The following is a 16793-nucleotide window of genomic DNA, read 5'->3' on the forward strand; positions in this document are numbered from 1 at the left end:
AGTAACGTCAAGGGGCGGTACTCGCAAATCCGTGATTTACCCCGAGGCTTGTGGATGCGAATGAGGAAGCCATCGAGGAAACCGTCTGGAATCGATACGAAAGGTGATATAAGGTCCTGACAAATTTCTGTCCACACTGGCGCCAGAAGGTGACGAAATGTCGGATAAAACTCCAGTGGGAGACCATCAAGGCCAGGCGACCTGTTCGTGGAACCCATCCTCTGTGACGTTAGCTAGCAGATCTATGGTCGCATCCAAGGGACCTGAGCCAGAGGAAAGTCTGGATATGGCCATAATTTTGGCAGGGTGGTGACGTTTATCAGAGTACAGCATAACATAGTGTGTATGGAGGGCACGCGATCTCCCGTTGGGTATAAAAATTCCGACCATCATCGGTTGTAAGAACTTTAGTCAAAGACTTCCAACGGTGGCATCATTCCGCCATGACATGATACAAAGATGGGCGCTCCTGCTCTAATCTGTTGAGTGTGTGTGCCCTGGCCATAGCTTCTTTAAGGTGGCGGCGAGAGAGGGATGTGAGCTGTGCCTTGGCACGATTCACCGTCGCCTGGCGCTCTGGTAAATGCAGCATCATGGTAGATTCATCGAGAATGGTTAAATAGAATTCCTGAGTCCTTCGCCGCCACGCCGAAACCTCCCTTCCGTAACCAATCATAGCCTTGCGGAGGGCAGGCTTTGCACAGAGCACCCACCAAGACAGCGCAGACTGATAGGCACCACGGAGCCGTCGGCAAGCTGTCCACGTGGTCTCGATGAGCTGCCAGCGGTCGGGTGAAGTAAGGTGGATCGTGTTCAGTTTCCATTGTCCACAGCTACGCCACATCCTTTGGTGACAGAGATAGACGGCGCGGATATATACGTCTTGGGCAGAGAACACAGTGGGCCAGACTTCAGCAGCCGACACCCCAGTGACAATATTCCGGGAGATGTAAACTCGGTCGAGGCGGATGGAAGACTGGCTAGTGAAATGCGTAAACCCCAGATTATAGCCATGAACATGCTCCCAAGAATCCATAAGTTTGATGGGCTGGAGAATTGTCGCTACCGCCGGACACAGAGAGTGACATGGTATTTGGCCTCTGGGTGCTTAGGTGCTGATGAAATCGACTCCCATGGTCAATGCATCCTGCCGACCCATGAAAAGAGGCATAAATGTCTCTGAGAAGAAGGTAGAATATTCACGGCGCTGAACCGAAACAGATGGCATACAGACATTGACGATCCTGACGCAACTAAACGTGAGAGCCATACCTCTGGCATCAGGCAACTGCATTAGTTAGGATACTGTCATGCAAGAGGATCGCCACCCCACTACCAGTAGGGGAAGTATGAGAGACATGTGCCATAAAACCATGGGGAGTGCACCTGCTGGAGAGAGAAAAGTCAACGTCCAAAGCATACAGCATGTCATGCAATCAAGACAGCTTGTGTCATACACGAATGGTATTGACATTGACCGTGGCTATGCGATAGATATGGAAAGCTGTAACCGCCAGGAGGATGGGCGATTTTAACATGGGGCAAGCACAGAGAACTCCCTGTTAGGCTCCCGTCGAAGGGCACATCACTGTGACGGGGAGGGAGCCAACACCACCAAGGAGGGTACATCTCCCTCCACATCTCCAGAATGTCCACCCATAGCATCGACGTCATCCGCCCAGGAGACAGACGTCTCACCAGGCCGTTTCAGTGGAACACTATCAGAGGTGCGCCCACAGGTAACATCAGACACGGAAGCGGAGGCAACCGCATCAGACGCGGGCGGAGGTGGACACTGACTGGAGATGTAGCCGGGAAAGGTCACCGCGTCTTCAGGTGTCAGGGCGTCAGAGGACAGAGCACCACCATAGCAGGGTCGTCATCCTGTGTACACGCGCGTCCGTTGCTTTCTAACATGCTGTTCCGTGTCGGATGGCGGGCGGCTATCGTCCAACATGTGGCCAGGTGGCAGAAAAGCGGAGGTCGGTATAGCTCCATGATCAACAACCATGTGGTCCGACAGATAGTTTGTGCCTGATGACGGTCATCGTTCATTTTTATTGCCTCCGATAGGGGTGTAAGAGAGACAGGAAAAACGTCCATCACGTCGTCGAGAGGAGTCGACGCCGGTACCAACTGATTCAGAGGGGGCGCAGCAGGCAGCACCGGCGCAGACGTGTAAGACAGAGGTAGCACAGTGGGTGCCACAGGAAAAGCGACGTCTCCGATCGGTGTCTGAACCATTCTACGCCGGAGGCATTCAGAGCGGACATGACCTTTCCGGCCACAAACTGAACAGGTGAATGGCTGGCCATCGTACGTGACGACAGCCCTACAGCCGGCAACAACCAAGTAGGTAGTCATGAAAAACTTCCTGGCAGATTAAAACTGTGTGCCGGACCGATACTCGAGCTCAGGTCCTTTCCCTTTCGCGGGCACGTGCTCTACCATCTGAGCTACAATTCAGTCAAATTGCTGCAACGTGGAAACTGTTCGAAACATATTGTGTCCTCAATTTTGTCCATCAGATAAAAACTGAACTAAGGAAACACATGCCTTCCTGAATGAAATTTTCACTATGCAGCAGAGTGAGCGCTGATATGGAACGGATTAAAACTGCGTGCTGGACTGAGACTCCAACTCGTGGTTCTGATCTCCACTGCAGAGGCTCCAAAAAAAGGGGTGAAATGTATCTAAAACTGGATATGACGTCCTTCCCATCGTGTAATACGCCCATAGCGGCATTGGGCAGAGTAGTGATGGCGAAATTAGGTGCCAATTGGGCATCATTAACCCTCTTTCACGACACGTGAGCCTCTGAGATCTGGCCTTTTTTCACATGTCTCGACACCTTCCTGCTTCAAGCGTCGTCGAGCCCGATGGTGCCGTCGCAGAGCATCACACTTGAGCACCATTACACATGCAGGTTATACGTAACTTTGAGCCAAATTTCAAACTTATGCATCGCAACGAAAGATAATTGCACGCTTTCGAAAAGTGACCCTCTAATTCTATTGCGTGGTGTAGTTAATTACTTCCCAAATGAGTAACAAAAATGTCTCATTCAGGCAGTAAACGGAGCCATTAGAGACCAGTACATAATTCGTAACAACATACATATTACTGGTAATGAAATGTCGTGTGACGAGGGCCTCCCGTCGGGTAGACCGTTCGCCTGGTGCAAGTCTTCCGAATTGACGCCACTTCGGCGGCTTGCGCGTCGATGGGGATGAAATGATGATGATTAGGACAACACAACACCCATTCCCTGAGCGGAGAAAATCTCCGACCCAGCCGGGATTCGAACGCGGGCCCTTAGGATTGACAGTCTGTCGCGCTGACCACTCAGCTACCGGGGGCGGACATATTACTCGTAACCTTAAAGATTACAGCATAACAGGAATCCTTGAATGCCATTTTCGTTTGGATCACGTATGCGAATTTCGATTAATTACGATATTTTCAGGGTGGACCCACATTCCGACGACAAAATTTCGTAGTGTTAAGGGTATTTGCTGACTATTTTCGTACAACGCACCAGTAGTCTCCAGTCGGTCATTACTGAGTAATAAGGTAATTATAATTACGATTTACGCGGTATGTTACCCCAGTTACCTTTGTTACTGCGAAAATACCTTCATAACAACGAAAACCCTATAATATACAACAATAAAAAACATAGCCTATATACATATGCAAAATTACTGTGATTTGATTGCCGTCGTTACCGTAACAGCCGAACATATCGTCATTGGGCAGCTCTTCCAGTGGGTTCAGTGAAACCTATGAGCCAACAACGGCTACCACTATACACCAAAGTACTCTGAAAATATCCCTGAACAACGCCTGAAATTTTGTCGGTGGATATCAGGTTTACCCTGTTTACGGACATCTAACGATAAGAATTCATCGAATTGTCCAGAGTGTTCTTCAGACAAGCCAATTGTGGCCTGGTGACATGGCACATGGTCATCCATAAAAATTCCATCTTTGCTTGCGAACATGAAGTCCATGAGTGGCTGCAAATGGTCTCCAAGTAGCGGAACATAACAGTTTCCATTCCATGTAAACATAGCTCACACCATTACGGAACCACCACCAGTTTGCAAGTTGCCTTGTTGACAACTTGGGTACATGACTTCGTGGGGTGCGCACCACACTCGAACCCCACCATCGACTCTTGCCAACTGAAATCGGGACTCATGTGGCCAGGCCACGGTTTTGCAGTCGTCTAGGGTCCAACCGATTTGGTGACGAGTTCAGGATAGGCGCTGCAGGCGTTGCCGTGCTTTTAGCAAAGGCACTCGCGTCGGTCGTCTGCTGGCATAGTTCATTATCACCAAATTTCTCCACACTGTCCTAACGGATACATTCGTCGTACGTCCCACATTGATTTCTGCGGTTATTTCAAGCAGTCTGCAAGCATTCACAACTCTACTCAAAGACCACTGCTATCGGTTGTTGAGTGAAGGCCGTCAGCCACGGCGTTGTCCGTTCAAAAATGGTTCAAATGGCTCTGAGCACTATGGGACTTAACATCTGTGGTCATCAGTCCCCTAGAACTTAGAACTACTTAAACCTAACTAACCTAAGGACATCACACACATCCATGCCTGAGGCAGGATTCGAACCTGCGACCGTAGCACTCGCGCGGTTCCGGACTGAGCGCCTAGAACCGCGAGACCACCGCAGCCGGCCGTTGTCCGTGATGAGACGTAATACCGAAATATTCTCGGCATACTCTTTGACACTGTGGATTTCGGAATATTGAATTCCCTAACGATGCCGAAATGAAATGTCCCAGCGTCTAGCTCCAACTACGATTCCGCGTTCAAAGTCTGTTAATTCCTGTCGTGCAGCATAATCATGTCGGAAACCGTTTCACATGAATCATCTGAGTACAAATTCAGCTCTACCAATGCACTGCTCTTTTATACCTCGTGTATGCGACACAACCGCCATATGTATATGTGTATATTGCCATCCCATGACTTTTTTCACCTCAGTGTGAAAAGACGTTTTACTTAAAAAGGAAAGAAACTCCCGGTTTAGAGTACTCGGTGGCATCGTAGCTGCTGTGGCAAGTAGTGCGGAATACGTCTAGTGAGAGCGAGAGTTACGGGGAGCGGACGGGTGTTGGAAAGGGGAAGGGGAGGCGTTGGGGGTTGCGAAACCATACGTTGTGACTGAAGGTGAGGTGAGGTGAGCTGAGTTGAGGTGGAGGGGTATTACGGCGCAGGTGTGGCAGCGCCTCTACGCACGTCAATAGCGGCCTGCGCTCGCAGCGAAGTAGGCAGAAGGTGGGGGCGACGGAACCCACCAACTTCCCTCCCGACACGGCCCCATCAATCAAGGCGGGGTCGACACCTTCTGCGGCGTGCCGTTTCGTACCTGACTGTCGCACTGGCAAGTGCTCTGCGGGCAGCGGCCTCCTAGCCGCAAGATCCCACAGAGAGCTGACGTGCTCTGATGACTCAAAACATTATGGCGGCCTGTTTTAAGATCTTGATGGTTCATTTTTGGAGCGCAGTACGCTGGTGATGACGCGTGACGTGAATTCGTCAAGCCCTCGGTAGGACTCTGGAGCTGGGGAAGGACCGTGTGTCTTGCCTCGATATCTCATTCGATAAGAGCACTGCACGTAAAATACAAGGTTCCAGATTCGAGCCCCAATCCGGCACCGCGCCGTCAGAGGCGCCTTGCCACGGTTTGCGCGGTTCTCCCTGATGGAAGTTCGAGTCTTCCCTCGGGCATGGTTGTGTGTTTTCTCCTTAGCGTAACGTAGTACAAGTTAGATTAAGTAGTGTGTAAGCCTAGGGACCGATGACCTCAGCAGTTTGGTCCCATAGGAACTTACCACTAAATTTTAACTGACCATGAAATATCGACATCTGTACTCCGGAAGCACCTTATGGTGTGTGGCGCAGTGTATTTCCGCTACCACTATCATCCTCAAATCCCTCTTCCTGCTCCATTCCCTAATGGTGCTTGGCAAGGTCGACTACCGGCATCCCTCTGTATGTGTTGTAATTTATGAAATTTCTCGTCGTTTTCATTTCCTGAGATATAGGTGGGAGGAAGTAGCACATTGCCTTCTTCTTGAACGTACAGTCTCGACATTTTGTCCTTAAACCTCTCCCCGACTTACAACGCCTCTCGCCTGCCTCTCAGTTTGACGAGCGTGTTTGCTACGCTCTCGCGCATACTAAGCGAAGCTGTGACGAAATCCGCAGCTCTTTTTTTTTCTATTTGTATGTTGAGAATCCTACACTGACGACCAATAATGAAGAATGCGTCGAACCAGTGTTGTAACATACTTGTTTGGTGACTGAATTACGAAGGAACGTCAGAATGTAAGTTATATATGTCACCTACGCTAAGATCATTACGCAACAACAGGGCCACATTATCAGAAGAGGCTGCATGTCCGGACTTCGCTGCAAACAATTCATCCACAATGAGAAAATAAATCACTTTGCTACTGAGTAATTAATCTGCATTGCTTGCAAACTCATGCTAACATGCAACTACATTGCATCTGATAAGGTGCTCACCCCATGACTAATTGGACTTACTGCCATGGTGTACCACTTCCTGGGGCATTGTTTGCGACAACCAATGCACGAAGTGATTTAGGCTGTTCATATCTTTTCTTATTTTACAAAAGTTATACGTAGATTTTTTTAATAAGTACACTCCAATGAGTTCATTTAAGAAAGACTTTTTACTCTTTTCCACATTCTTATTTGATATCGCAGACTGTATGCATGTATGTGTATATGTATGTATGTCGAGATCTCCCCTAAAACCACTGGATTGGTCACAACAAAATCAGGCATACAAACAGTAAACCTCATGAGAATCAGCATTTTGGGGCCCTGGTCGCTTCAATAAGAAAGGAGATGTGGGAAAACATGTTGTTCTGCCCCTGCCATATGAGTTGTCCTGCATGACAGATGTGTTTCTGGGATAGTAGTATCGTCCTGTGTATCGACCTGCTCTGAAGGGCAGCCTACATGTCAGTGCACAACAAACAGTTTGGCTCAAATGGCTCTGAGCACTATGGGACTTAACATCTTAGGTCATCCGTCCCCTAGAACGTAGAACTACTTAAACCTAACTAACCTAAGGACATCACACACATCCATTCCCAAGGCAGGATTCGGACCTGCAACCGTAGCAATTGCGTGGTTCCAGACTGAAGTGCCACAGCGACCGGCAACAAACGGTCTCCCAGGCCAGAGATGTATACAGTCCTGCACAACAGATGTATTGGCATGACTTATTGACTGGCTTTGCAGGGCAGGCTACAAGTCAAGATTAAAAAACAGTTTTCAGTTCCCTGATGTATAGGCTACCCTGCACAACAGTCATGTTGTGGAGATAGTATTGACCTGCTCCATAAACCTTTTGCACAGGAGCTAATGCTCCAGTAACCAATCAGGGAAATGGTCAGGAAGAAGGAGAGGAGAAGGTGATGGACGTGGAGAGGGGGGCAGAAGGAGATGTATACTGAGAGGGGGTAGAAGTAGATGGACAGAGAAAGGTAGGAAGAAATGAACAAATAAACAGATGGTCAGACAGGGGAGAGGAGGAGATTGACAGACATTGGGTTAGAAGGAGATAGGCAGAGAGTGGGGAAGAAGAGAGGGACAGCGACAAGGGAGTAGAAGATGGGATGAGAAGAGGGCCAGAGGAGATGGGAAGAGGAGATAGTGAGAGGAGCAAATGGAGAGACATAGGGAGAAGGAGGAATTTTGCATACAGAGGGCAAAAGGAGATGGCCAGAGGGGAAGGGGGATGAGGAGATGGACCAAGTGTGATGGGAGTAGGAGGTGTATGCAATGTAAGTGTCAAAATGCATATGTGGGCTAAGTCTCTGGGAAAAGGATTATTAATAAATTTAATTGAAGTTACATGTTTTGTCGCACAAGCCGTACTCTATAAGCCAATCAGGGGATAGTATGGTCCACTGTTTCCTCATTGGCTTAAAGGAGGAGGTCACCGAACTGTAATGCTGCGTCCAAACCTACAAGTGGCAACTATCCTTGGTCGGAAATACCCATCAGTTGTTTTGTGTGACATCAGCTTTCAGCTAAAACATGTAAGATGTTTCGAATAACAATAAAACGATCATGGCTGTATGACCTATAAATTTTATATTGCATTCAACGTAAGCAAAATTAAATTGTAAAAGAGAAGAACTATGAGATGAAGAACCAGGGAGTTAAAAACCGGTAGCAGCTTTGTTTGGCTATAATAAATAGAATGGTTAATAGTGACTGTTTACCACGTTTTACTCGTTTTAAGAACCGACGTGTAATAATAAATTTGTTTTGTGTCATGCTTGATGGATGCTGGCAGCTGCCCTTTTTAAACACCCCCCCTCCCCCCTTCAAGTCGAGCCACGCTCGAGACGTAGGAACGAGAACTGAGGCGGGGCGCGCGCCGTGCTGTGTTGCAGGTGAAGATCTGGTTCCAGAACAGGCGCATGAAGTGGCGCAACTCCAAGGAGCGCGAGCTGCTGGCGAGCGGAGGCTCCCGCGAGCAGACGCTGCCCAACAAGAACAACCCGCACCCCGACCTCAGTGACGCCGAGGCCGACCGCCCCCGCCTCGACCTGTCGCCGCCCCCGCCGCCCCCGCAGCAGCAGCAGCAGCAACAGCAGCAGCCGGGGGCCAGCAGGCCGCTCCCGGACGAGGAACTCACGCCCCCGGAAGACGACGATGACGACGAGGAAATCAACGTCACGTGACAAGAGCGAGCGTCAACTTAGCCCGCCACAGACAGCACGCGCACCAAAACGCCCTAGAGGCGCTATCGGACACACCTCGCCCTCAATAAAAACGCTGTTAGTATCTCAATTTTCCTGAAATCGACGTATTAGCGCTGTTGACGAGACTGCAGACGAGCACACGTTCACCCGAGAACTGTACAGGTCTCGCAGTGGAATACAGAAAAAAATAGACGTCACTCGCCCGACCTGGTTCAGGCTGGTGTCAACCATTCACATCACCAAGGGACACGTACATAAGCCAGAGGAAACAATATATAAATGATCTGAAAGCTATGTTTCACCTTGCTATAGACACTTGGTCAGCTTTCAGTATATGTAAGCTACGTGATCCACGTGAAACTGTTCTGTTAGTGAGATAGCGAGTCGTGAGGGAAACAAGGCCAGAAATCCTCCTCATGTTCACTTTTCCTTTTGGAGCAACTGTTGCTGCGTACAGGAGCAAACGCAAATTTGTTGACTGTAGATGGTTCTCTTTTGTTTACACGCAGGCCTCGAGCGCGACCCACACTTCCCACATTCGCAAGACTCCATTGCTGACGTCATTCAGCGCCACAGAAGAAATTTAACAGTTGTTACTGTGCGAGTGCTATTTTCAGACTGGCTTCCTAACACAATATCGTTAGTGGGACAATCAGATAGAATGTTGAAAACAAGTGCTTCGCTTCAGGTTGACATTACCCCTTCGATACCAGTGACTTTTTTACCGGGAGATGCGATACGGATCAAGTTCTTAAGACTCGCAGAATCAATGGTGTGCCTGAAAAAGTACTGAAAATATCTTCTGCGACAAAGTGGCCACGTGTTCCCGGATGTTGAAAGGCGGTTGCCTCTTTAAAGAAACAAATCACTAATTTCCGTGTTTTAGATTAAATTCGGTTGTCTGTAAATCCATTTTTTTCCAAAAATAGGAGTAAATGAAAGACTGTTTCATACTATTTATTGGATAATTGACTCTTTCTTTGTAATTCTGTGAACCAATACTACTGATTTTTGTACCTGATCCTTCCGGTAGGTTAATAAATCATTTAACGCTGTTTATATTTTCGGTGATAAGCATATTTTTGTTATAGGTACTAACATATGTGATGTACGGGTCAGATTTCTCATTATGTACCGACACTCCTAATTTATAATAGAAACTCTGGAATGTCTCATTTATTCAACTGATTTTAAGTACTCGCAACAGTCACTGAATCAAAAGGACGTATCCAATGCATTAAATGAAGAGCGGCTCGCTCTGTCTTACAGATAATCATTTCCAAAAATGTTACTCAAATGGGACTATCCTACTCTTTACAATATACTTGTATGTTAGCCCCACAGCCTCGTGGGAGAAGCTAAGTTGAGTTTGGAAGGAATAAACAGAGAGTTATCGTAAGCTGTTCTTTTTAGTCGACATGCGATATGTGCTTCAGTAACACAATTGGGAGGCCACATCGCGATGAAACTGAGTATCCGGAGCTTAAACCTTTCAAATACAATCATTTCCAGGAACTTTTGGCTCAGAGTTTTAATTCTGCCAGATGCTGTATTTCAGTATACGTCCCAGTATCTCCGTGCTTTAAAACTGCAGCATCGAAACTACCTATGAGTAGAGTACCGTATCAATGACCTATTAAACGTAGTAGCCAAGAGACACATTTTACCAAACCCTAAAATGTCCGTCCCACATATTATACTACAAGCACACAAATGCTTCTATCAACAGTTGTCTATTGATGAATACAAGAAAATGACGCCATTGTCATCTTCTTCTGACAACCAAGTGCAATAATAGAAGCTGCTGTGTTACAGTTCGACCTTATTCCGGCTTTCAAGTCCAGTACAACTGGATATAAACTATGAAGGTAAGCCTGCGCTCGTATTAATGTTACGCATGCCATCCAGGCTTCCTCGAGTAGTGGCCGTGGACACTGGTCCGACTATTCGGCGATACATACGCTGAAGATCGTCTTGCAAAACACTGTCAAAGCCGCTGATGTACTGTCGTTACAGAGTGTAATCTAATCTTGTGTTGTATATTTACGCAAAAATAAATTATAGTCCACACCGATTTGTAGTATCCTTACTGTTACATCATTGTTTCCTCCCTCTATCCACCCATTACCGTAATTTAAATTTTTTCCCGCGATTACTATCTCTCTTTGCTTTATATTTCAGCCAAAGGTATTCACGGGTGGCATAGCAGCTGATATTGAGACTGGAATGTGTTATATAAAGCTCGTGATTTCTGCACACATTGCCCCCGGTTAAACAGCTGTTTACACTGAAGCGCCAAAGAAATTGGTACATGCATGCGTATTCGAATACAGACATTTTTAAACAGGCACAATGGGGCGCTGCGGTCGGCAACGCCTACATCAGGTAACAAGTGCCTGGCGCAGTTGTTAGATCGGATACTGCTGCTACACCGGCAGGTTCTCAAGATTTAAGTGAATTTGAACGTGGTGTTATAGACGGCGCACGAGCAATGGGACACAGCATCTCCGAGGTAAGCAATGAAGTGGGGATTTTCCCGTACGACCATTTCACGAGTGTATCGTGAATGTCAGGAACAGGTAGAACATCAAGTCTCCGACTTCGCTGCGGCCGCGCAGAGTGGCCGAGCGGTTAGAGGCGCCATGTCACTGACTGTGCGGCCACTCCCGTCGGAGGTTCGGGTCCTCCCTCGGGCATGGATGTGTGTTGTTCTTAGCGTAAGTTAGTCTAAGTAGTGTGTAAGTCTAGGGACCGATGACATCAGCAGTTTGGTCCCTTAGAAATTCACTCATACACATCGCTGCCACAGGAAAAAGATCCAACAAGAAAGGGACCAACGACGACTGAAGAGAATCGTTCAACGTGACAGAACTGCAACCCTTCCGCGGATTTCAATGCTGAGCCATCAACAAGTGTCAGCGGGCGAACCATTCAACGAAACGTCATCGATACGAATTTTCGGTGCCGAAGGAACACTCTCATACCCTTCATACTACACGACACAAAGCTTTACGCCTTGCCTGGGCCCGTCAACACCGACATTGGACTGTGGATGACTGGAAATATGTTGCCTGGTCGGGTGAATCTCGTTCAAAATTGTATCGAGCGGATGGACATCTACGGGCAGGCAGACAACCTCATGAGTCCATGGACCTTGCATGTCAGCAGGGAACTGTTCAAGCTGGTGGAGGCTCTCTAATGGTGTGGGATGTGTGCAGCTGGAGTGATATGGGACCCCTGATACGTCTAGTTACGAATCTGACAGGTAACACGTACGTAAGTATCATGTCTGATCACCTGCATCCATTTATGTCCATTGTGCATTACGACGGAGTTGAGCAATTCCAGCAGGACAATGCGACACCCGCCACGTCCAGAATTGCTACAGAGTGGCTCCAGAAACACTCTTTTGAGTTTAAACACTTCCGTCGGCCACCAAACTCCCCAGGCATGAACATTATTGAGCAAATCTGAGATACCTTGCAACGTGCTGTTCAGAAGAGATCTCCATCCGCTCGTACTCTTACGGATTTATGGATAGCCCTGCAGGATTCATAGCGTCAGTTCTTTCCAGAAGTACTTCAGACATTAGTCGAATCTATGCCACATCATGTTGCGGCACTTCTAAAAATGGTTCAAATGGCTCTGGGCACTACGGAACTTAACTTCTAAGGTCATCAGTCCCCTAGAACTTAGAACTACTTAAACGTAACTAACCTAAGGACACCACACACATCCATGCCCGAGGCAGGATTCCAACCTGCGACCGTAGTGGTCCCGCGGTTCCAGACTTTAGCGCCTAGAACGGCTCGGCCACACCGGCCGGCGCAACACTTCCGCTTGTTCGCGGGGGCCCTACGCGTTATTAGGCAGTTGTATCAGTTTCTCTGGCTCTTCAGCGTATAAAGAAATGTTAATGCTGAAACTCACTGTCCACTCGTAGGCGCCATTTGCGGTCCAGAAAACCACGCGGAAAAAAGAGAAAACACCATATTTTGAGGCGATGGGAGAATTTCGGTAACCCCTCGCTGTTTAAGGCGCCTTGCCTTCCCCGGCTCCCTCCGTCGGAGGTTCGAGTTCTCCATCGGGCACCGGTGTACGTGTTGTCCTTAGCGTAAGTTAGTTTAAGTTAGATTAAGTAGCGTGTAAGCCTAGGGACCGATGACCTCAGCAGTTTGGTCCCACAACAACTTACCACAAATTTCCAAGACTTGGTGGAAAATGTGATTAACACTGTAGAAGGCGACTGCCATGTTAGTACCAGATAGTTGGCCCGCCAGTACAGGGTAAGCCAGATGACCGTGGGCACGTTCTCCAAGACAACTGTTACTAGCCTTTACCGAGCGAGGTGGCGCAGTGGTTGGCACACTGGACTCGCATTCGGGAGGACGACGGTTCAATCCCGTCTCCGGCCATCCTGATTTAGGTTTTCCGTGATTTCCCTAAATCGCTTCAGGCAAATGCCGGGATCGTTCCTTTGAAAGGGCACGGCCGATTTCCTTCCCCATCCTTCCCTCACCCGAGCTTGCGCTCCGTCTCTAATGACCTCGTTGTCGACGGGACGTTAAACACTAATCTCCTCCTCCTCCTCCTTACTAGCCTTATCAGCTACAGCACGTGCAGGCCTTACTAGAGACATACTTTCCACATCGGGAGTAGTTTAGTCACTGGTTTCTTCACCAGGCAACCATCCTACGCACAGATGAGGACACATTTGTGCGGAGTGGTATCTTCAACTTTCGTAACAGTCATCTGTGGGACAGTATGCAGACCGCCCAGCTATAGCGAATGATCAGCATCGGTGCAGGTGGAATGTGTGCGCCGGGATAATTGACGACCGTATTTTGAAACAGTCGTACTCCCACGACACCTAATATGCCGGAACTATAGGCGTTTCTTGCGGTGACTTTGCCTCCCCTGCTGAAAGAAATGCTATTCATGATTCGAAGGGTTATGTGGCTGCTACATGATGGTGCTCCAGCCCACTACACCGTCAATGTCTGGCGCATCTTCCCTGGTCGACGGACGGACGGGGGGGACCAGTTGCATGACCTGCTCATTTACCGGATCACAACCCGTAAGATTTCTGGTTATGGGGCCATCTCAGAAGTATCGTGTATGCGGAGTGGAGACACTTGAGCAGCGTGTTCACACTGCCTTTGACACCGTTCGGATGCAGCCTGGCCGATGTGAACGTGTGAGACAGAAGATGCTACGGCGCGTACACGCCTGCGTTGAGGCACATGGGAACCATTTTCAGCACATAATGTAACTGTGGGTGCATGTTACAACGCGTATTAGACCGCAGTCTCTGTAACAACGTATCACTGAATAAATGGTATCTATCATGGAAACTGTGCATTTATGGACATAAGTTCATTAGACCTTTTCTGTTCCGTGGCCTCTCATCAATCAATCCCTAGAGTTTGTACTCGGTGGAAAAAATCACCCTGTGTATGGTATGTGTCAATGTAACATGTCGATGCCACCGTCGTTCTCCTCATGATATTGTACTGTCTCTTTCAAGTTCACATAAACTTCAGCAACTAACAGAACAGCTAAACAAAGGACAGTAGGCCTAAAATTAAATTCCAATAAGGGTAAAAGCGTCACAGTGAACATGCGTTAAAGAAAACAACACAAATTAATAATGAATTCATAGAACCTGTTGATGAGATTTTGTGTTACGACAGCAATTGGAAGAACAATCAAAGAGAAAAAAAAACACAGAAATAAATGGCATGGAGGGGCTTCAGTTTACTAAATAACATTTCCAAAACCAATATTCCAATGCGTCTTAATATATGAAAGTGTGTTACCAGTTTCCTTACGTCACATATTCGTCAAGTCGCCGTTTTAAATTAATCTTTGCCTGTGTGGCATGATTGTGGATATACAGTGTGTCAGGGGTGTAAGAGCAGATTCTCCTATTGATGACTGAGGACAGTATACTGAACAACATTTCATCAGTATTTACTCCATTTGCAGAGTAACAATTGTAGCTAAGACAATTAATATGTTTTTAAGTTGGTCAGTACCTCCAAGTACTAGTGGCACAAGCCAGCCATTGATATTTACTTTCTCTGGGCAGATACTGATGTGTGGACGCATTAATAAAAAACGGATAGTGTATACTGACAGATTTAGTCCACTTCCTGCCGCAATTACGACTGTGCAGAAAACATCAGGTAGTAAAATTTATGCCGGCCTTTGTGACCTTTGTGACCGAGCGGTTCTAGGCGCTTCAGTCGGGAACCGCGCTGCTGCTACGGTCGCAGGTTCGAATCCTGCCTCGGTCATGGATGTGTGTGCTGTCCTTAGGTTAGTTAGTTTTAAGTAGGTCTAAGTCTATGGGACTGATGACCTCAGATGTTAAGTCCCATAGTGCTCAGAGCCATATGAACCTTTTTTTTTAGTAAAATTTATTATGTTCTTGCTTGAAGACTGTTAGACGCAGAGAGAAAAACAACTAACACACTGAAGTGGATATATGCTATTAATCACAATATCTGCATCTATACCCCTAACACCTTATACATTACCCCTATAATCATATGCCTTTTATGGGTAGTGGTATGTTGTGACACACAAAAACACACGCTGGGTCTCATACGAGCCTGCATCGCATGGATACCGTGTGTAGTCACAGTAGCTATTTAGGACTCTTTAATGTCACTGATGTTTCCCTTTGGCATGGATTTTCATTCCTCATGACGTATTCCTTACAATGTAGGTTCATTATTTCGGAAAAAATTTCGCGGATATCGTTTGTGGTCGTAGTCTTTTATTAATTTCAATCCAGTTGCTTCCATACAATTAATTTCAATGAATTTAATTCATTCGACGAGATGCATGACTATTACATCCTTGTCCGGCTCCAGGGAAGAATCGAGTCAATGGTGAGAAATGTTGAAAGTCAAGGCCTCGAGCGCTACACCTAACTCAACTGGTCCCTCTGGGACAGGTACAGTGGAGAAACACTAATTCAGGCGCTGAGAACCGTAAGGGCCCAAAGCACATCTTCGTCGATTTTGAGACAGTAGGCTGTATGCATGCTCCTGATATCTGTTGATCTTACGGTGAAACAGCCTTATCAGCGTTATACCCCTATGCTGTATATACGAACATTTGAGGAAAGCTGTCTCATCGATTTCTCTGATTTTCACTTTAATAGGAGCCCAAAGCTCAAATTTTCATTGCTGTAGAAATGCTCACTGGCTATGTTGACGCCCGTTTGTTCATAAAAGCTGGAAGCTCTTGAAGGAATGCGCCCCATACCCTCACGGGTTCCATGGTCTCAGCATTCCAGTCTGTAAAATGGACGCTGAAGGTTTTAGATCCTTTATGAGTGTTACCGACCACACCACTAAACAAAAAGTTGCTGTTCTTAATAATACTGTGCATTTCACGAATTTTAAAATGATGAAGTTTGCAACGGGTTGCCATGAACTTTAACTTATACTTAACATATTCTTCATGGGAGTTGTGGGAGGCCACCATTTTCTTAAAGACGCGTCAGTGGAGGACCCAGTTTCTAGATGCCTTGCAAAAATCTGGTGCCCAAATCCGTTGATAGAAGGTAAATATCATTACTGAAACATAAAGACTTAACAAAAGTAGTAGATCGAACTTGAAACACATATGCTTAAGAAAAGTATTACAGTTCATGCCTAAAGCGAACAGACAGTTTCAACTGAACGCCAAGTTTTTTTTTTTTAGAAATTAGAGTGTAGCAGGACTGTCGTTTTACTTTGTTTCACTCTAGGGTGCTACAGAAGGTAAGTACCAGAGTTATGCTGCTCTCTCGTGATATATAGTGAGTTTGAGCATAAACTTTTCGTCCTACTGAAGGAGGTTACTGTAGCTTTTGTTGTAATGAACGACTCCTGGCTACTCTTTTGTGATCAGCAGCCACGAAGCCTTACCGTTACCCTTCGAGTGTCTGTGTATTTTCTTGAAGTGTAGTCAGAATCGAAAGATTTTTGTTCTGCCGTATCTGGTACCTAATCAGATCTTG

The 16793-nt window shown here is 47.0% G+C and overlaps 1 protein-coding gene across 1 annotated transcript in view; it reads left to right on the plus strand.

Annotated features, from left to right (window-relative positions):
- LOC124545705 (homeobox protein DBX2-like) overlaps nt 1-8755 on the plus strand; it is a 94146-nt gene extending 85391 nt beyond the window's left edge. The window contains exons 4-6 of the mRNA XM_047124652.1: nt 5240-5438; nt 8465-8599; nt 8651-8755. Of these exons, the coding sequence (XP_046980608.1) occupies nt 5240-5438; nt 8465-8599; nt 8651-8755 (439 nt within the window). The remainder of the gene's footprint in view (nt 1-5239; nt 5439-8464; nt 8600-8650) is intronic.
- Nucleotides 8756-16793: the final 8038 nt, after the last annotated feature.

This window comes from Schistocerca americana, chromosome 8 (genome assembly GCF_021461395.2).
Source record: "Schistocerca americana isolate TAMUIC-IGC-003095 chromosome 8, iqSchAmer2.1, whole genome shotgun sequence".
In the NCBI taxonomy this organism is placed as follows: Eukaryota; Metazoa; Arthropoda; class Insecta; order Orthoptera; family Acrididae; genus Schistocerca; species Schistocerca americana.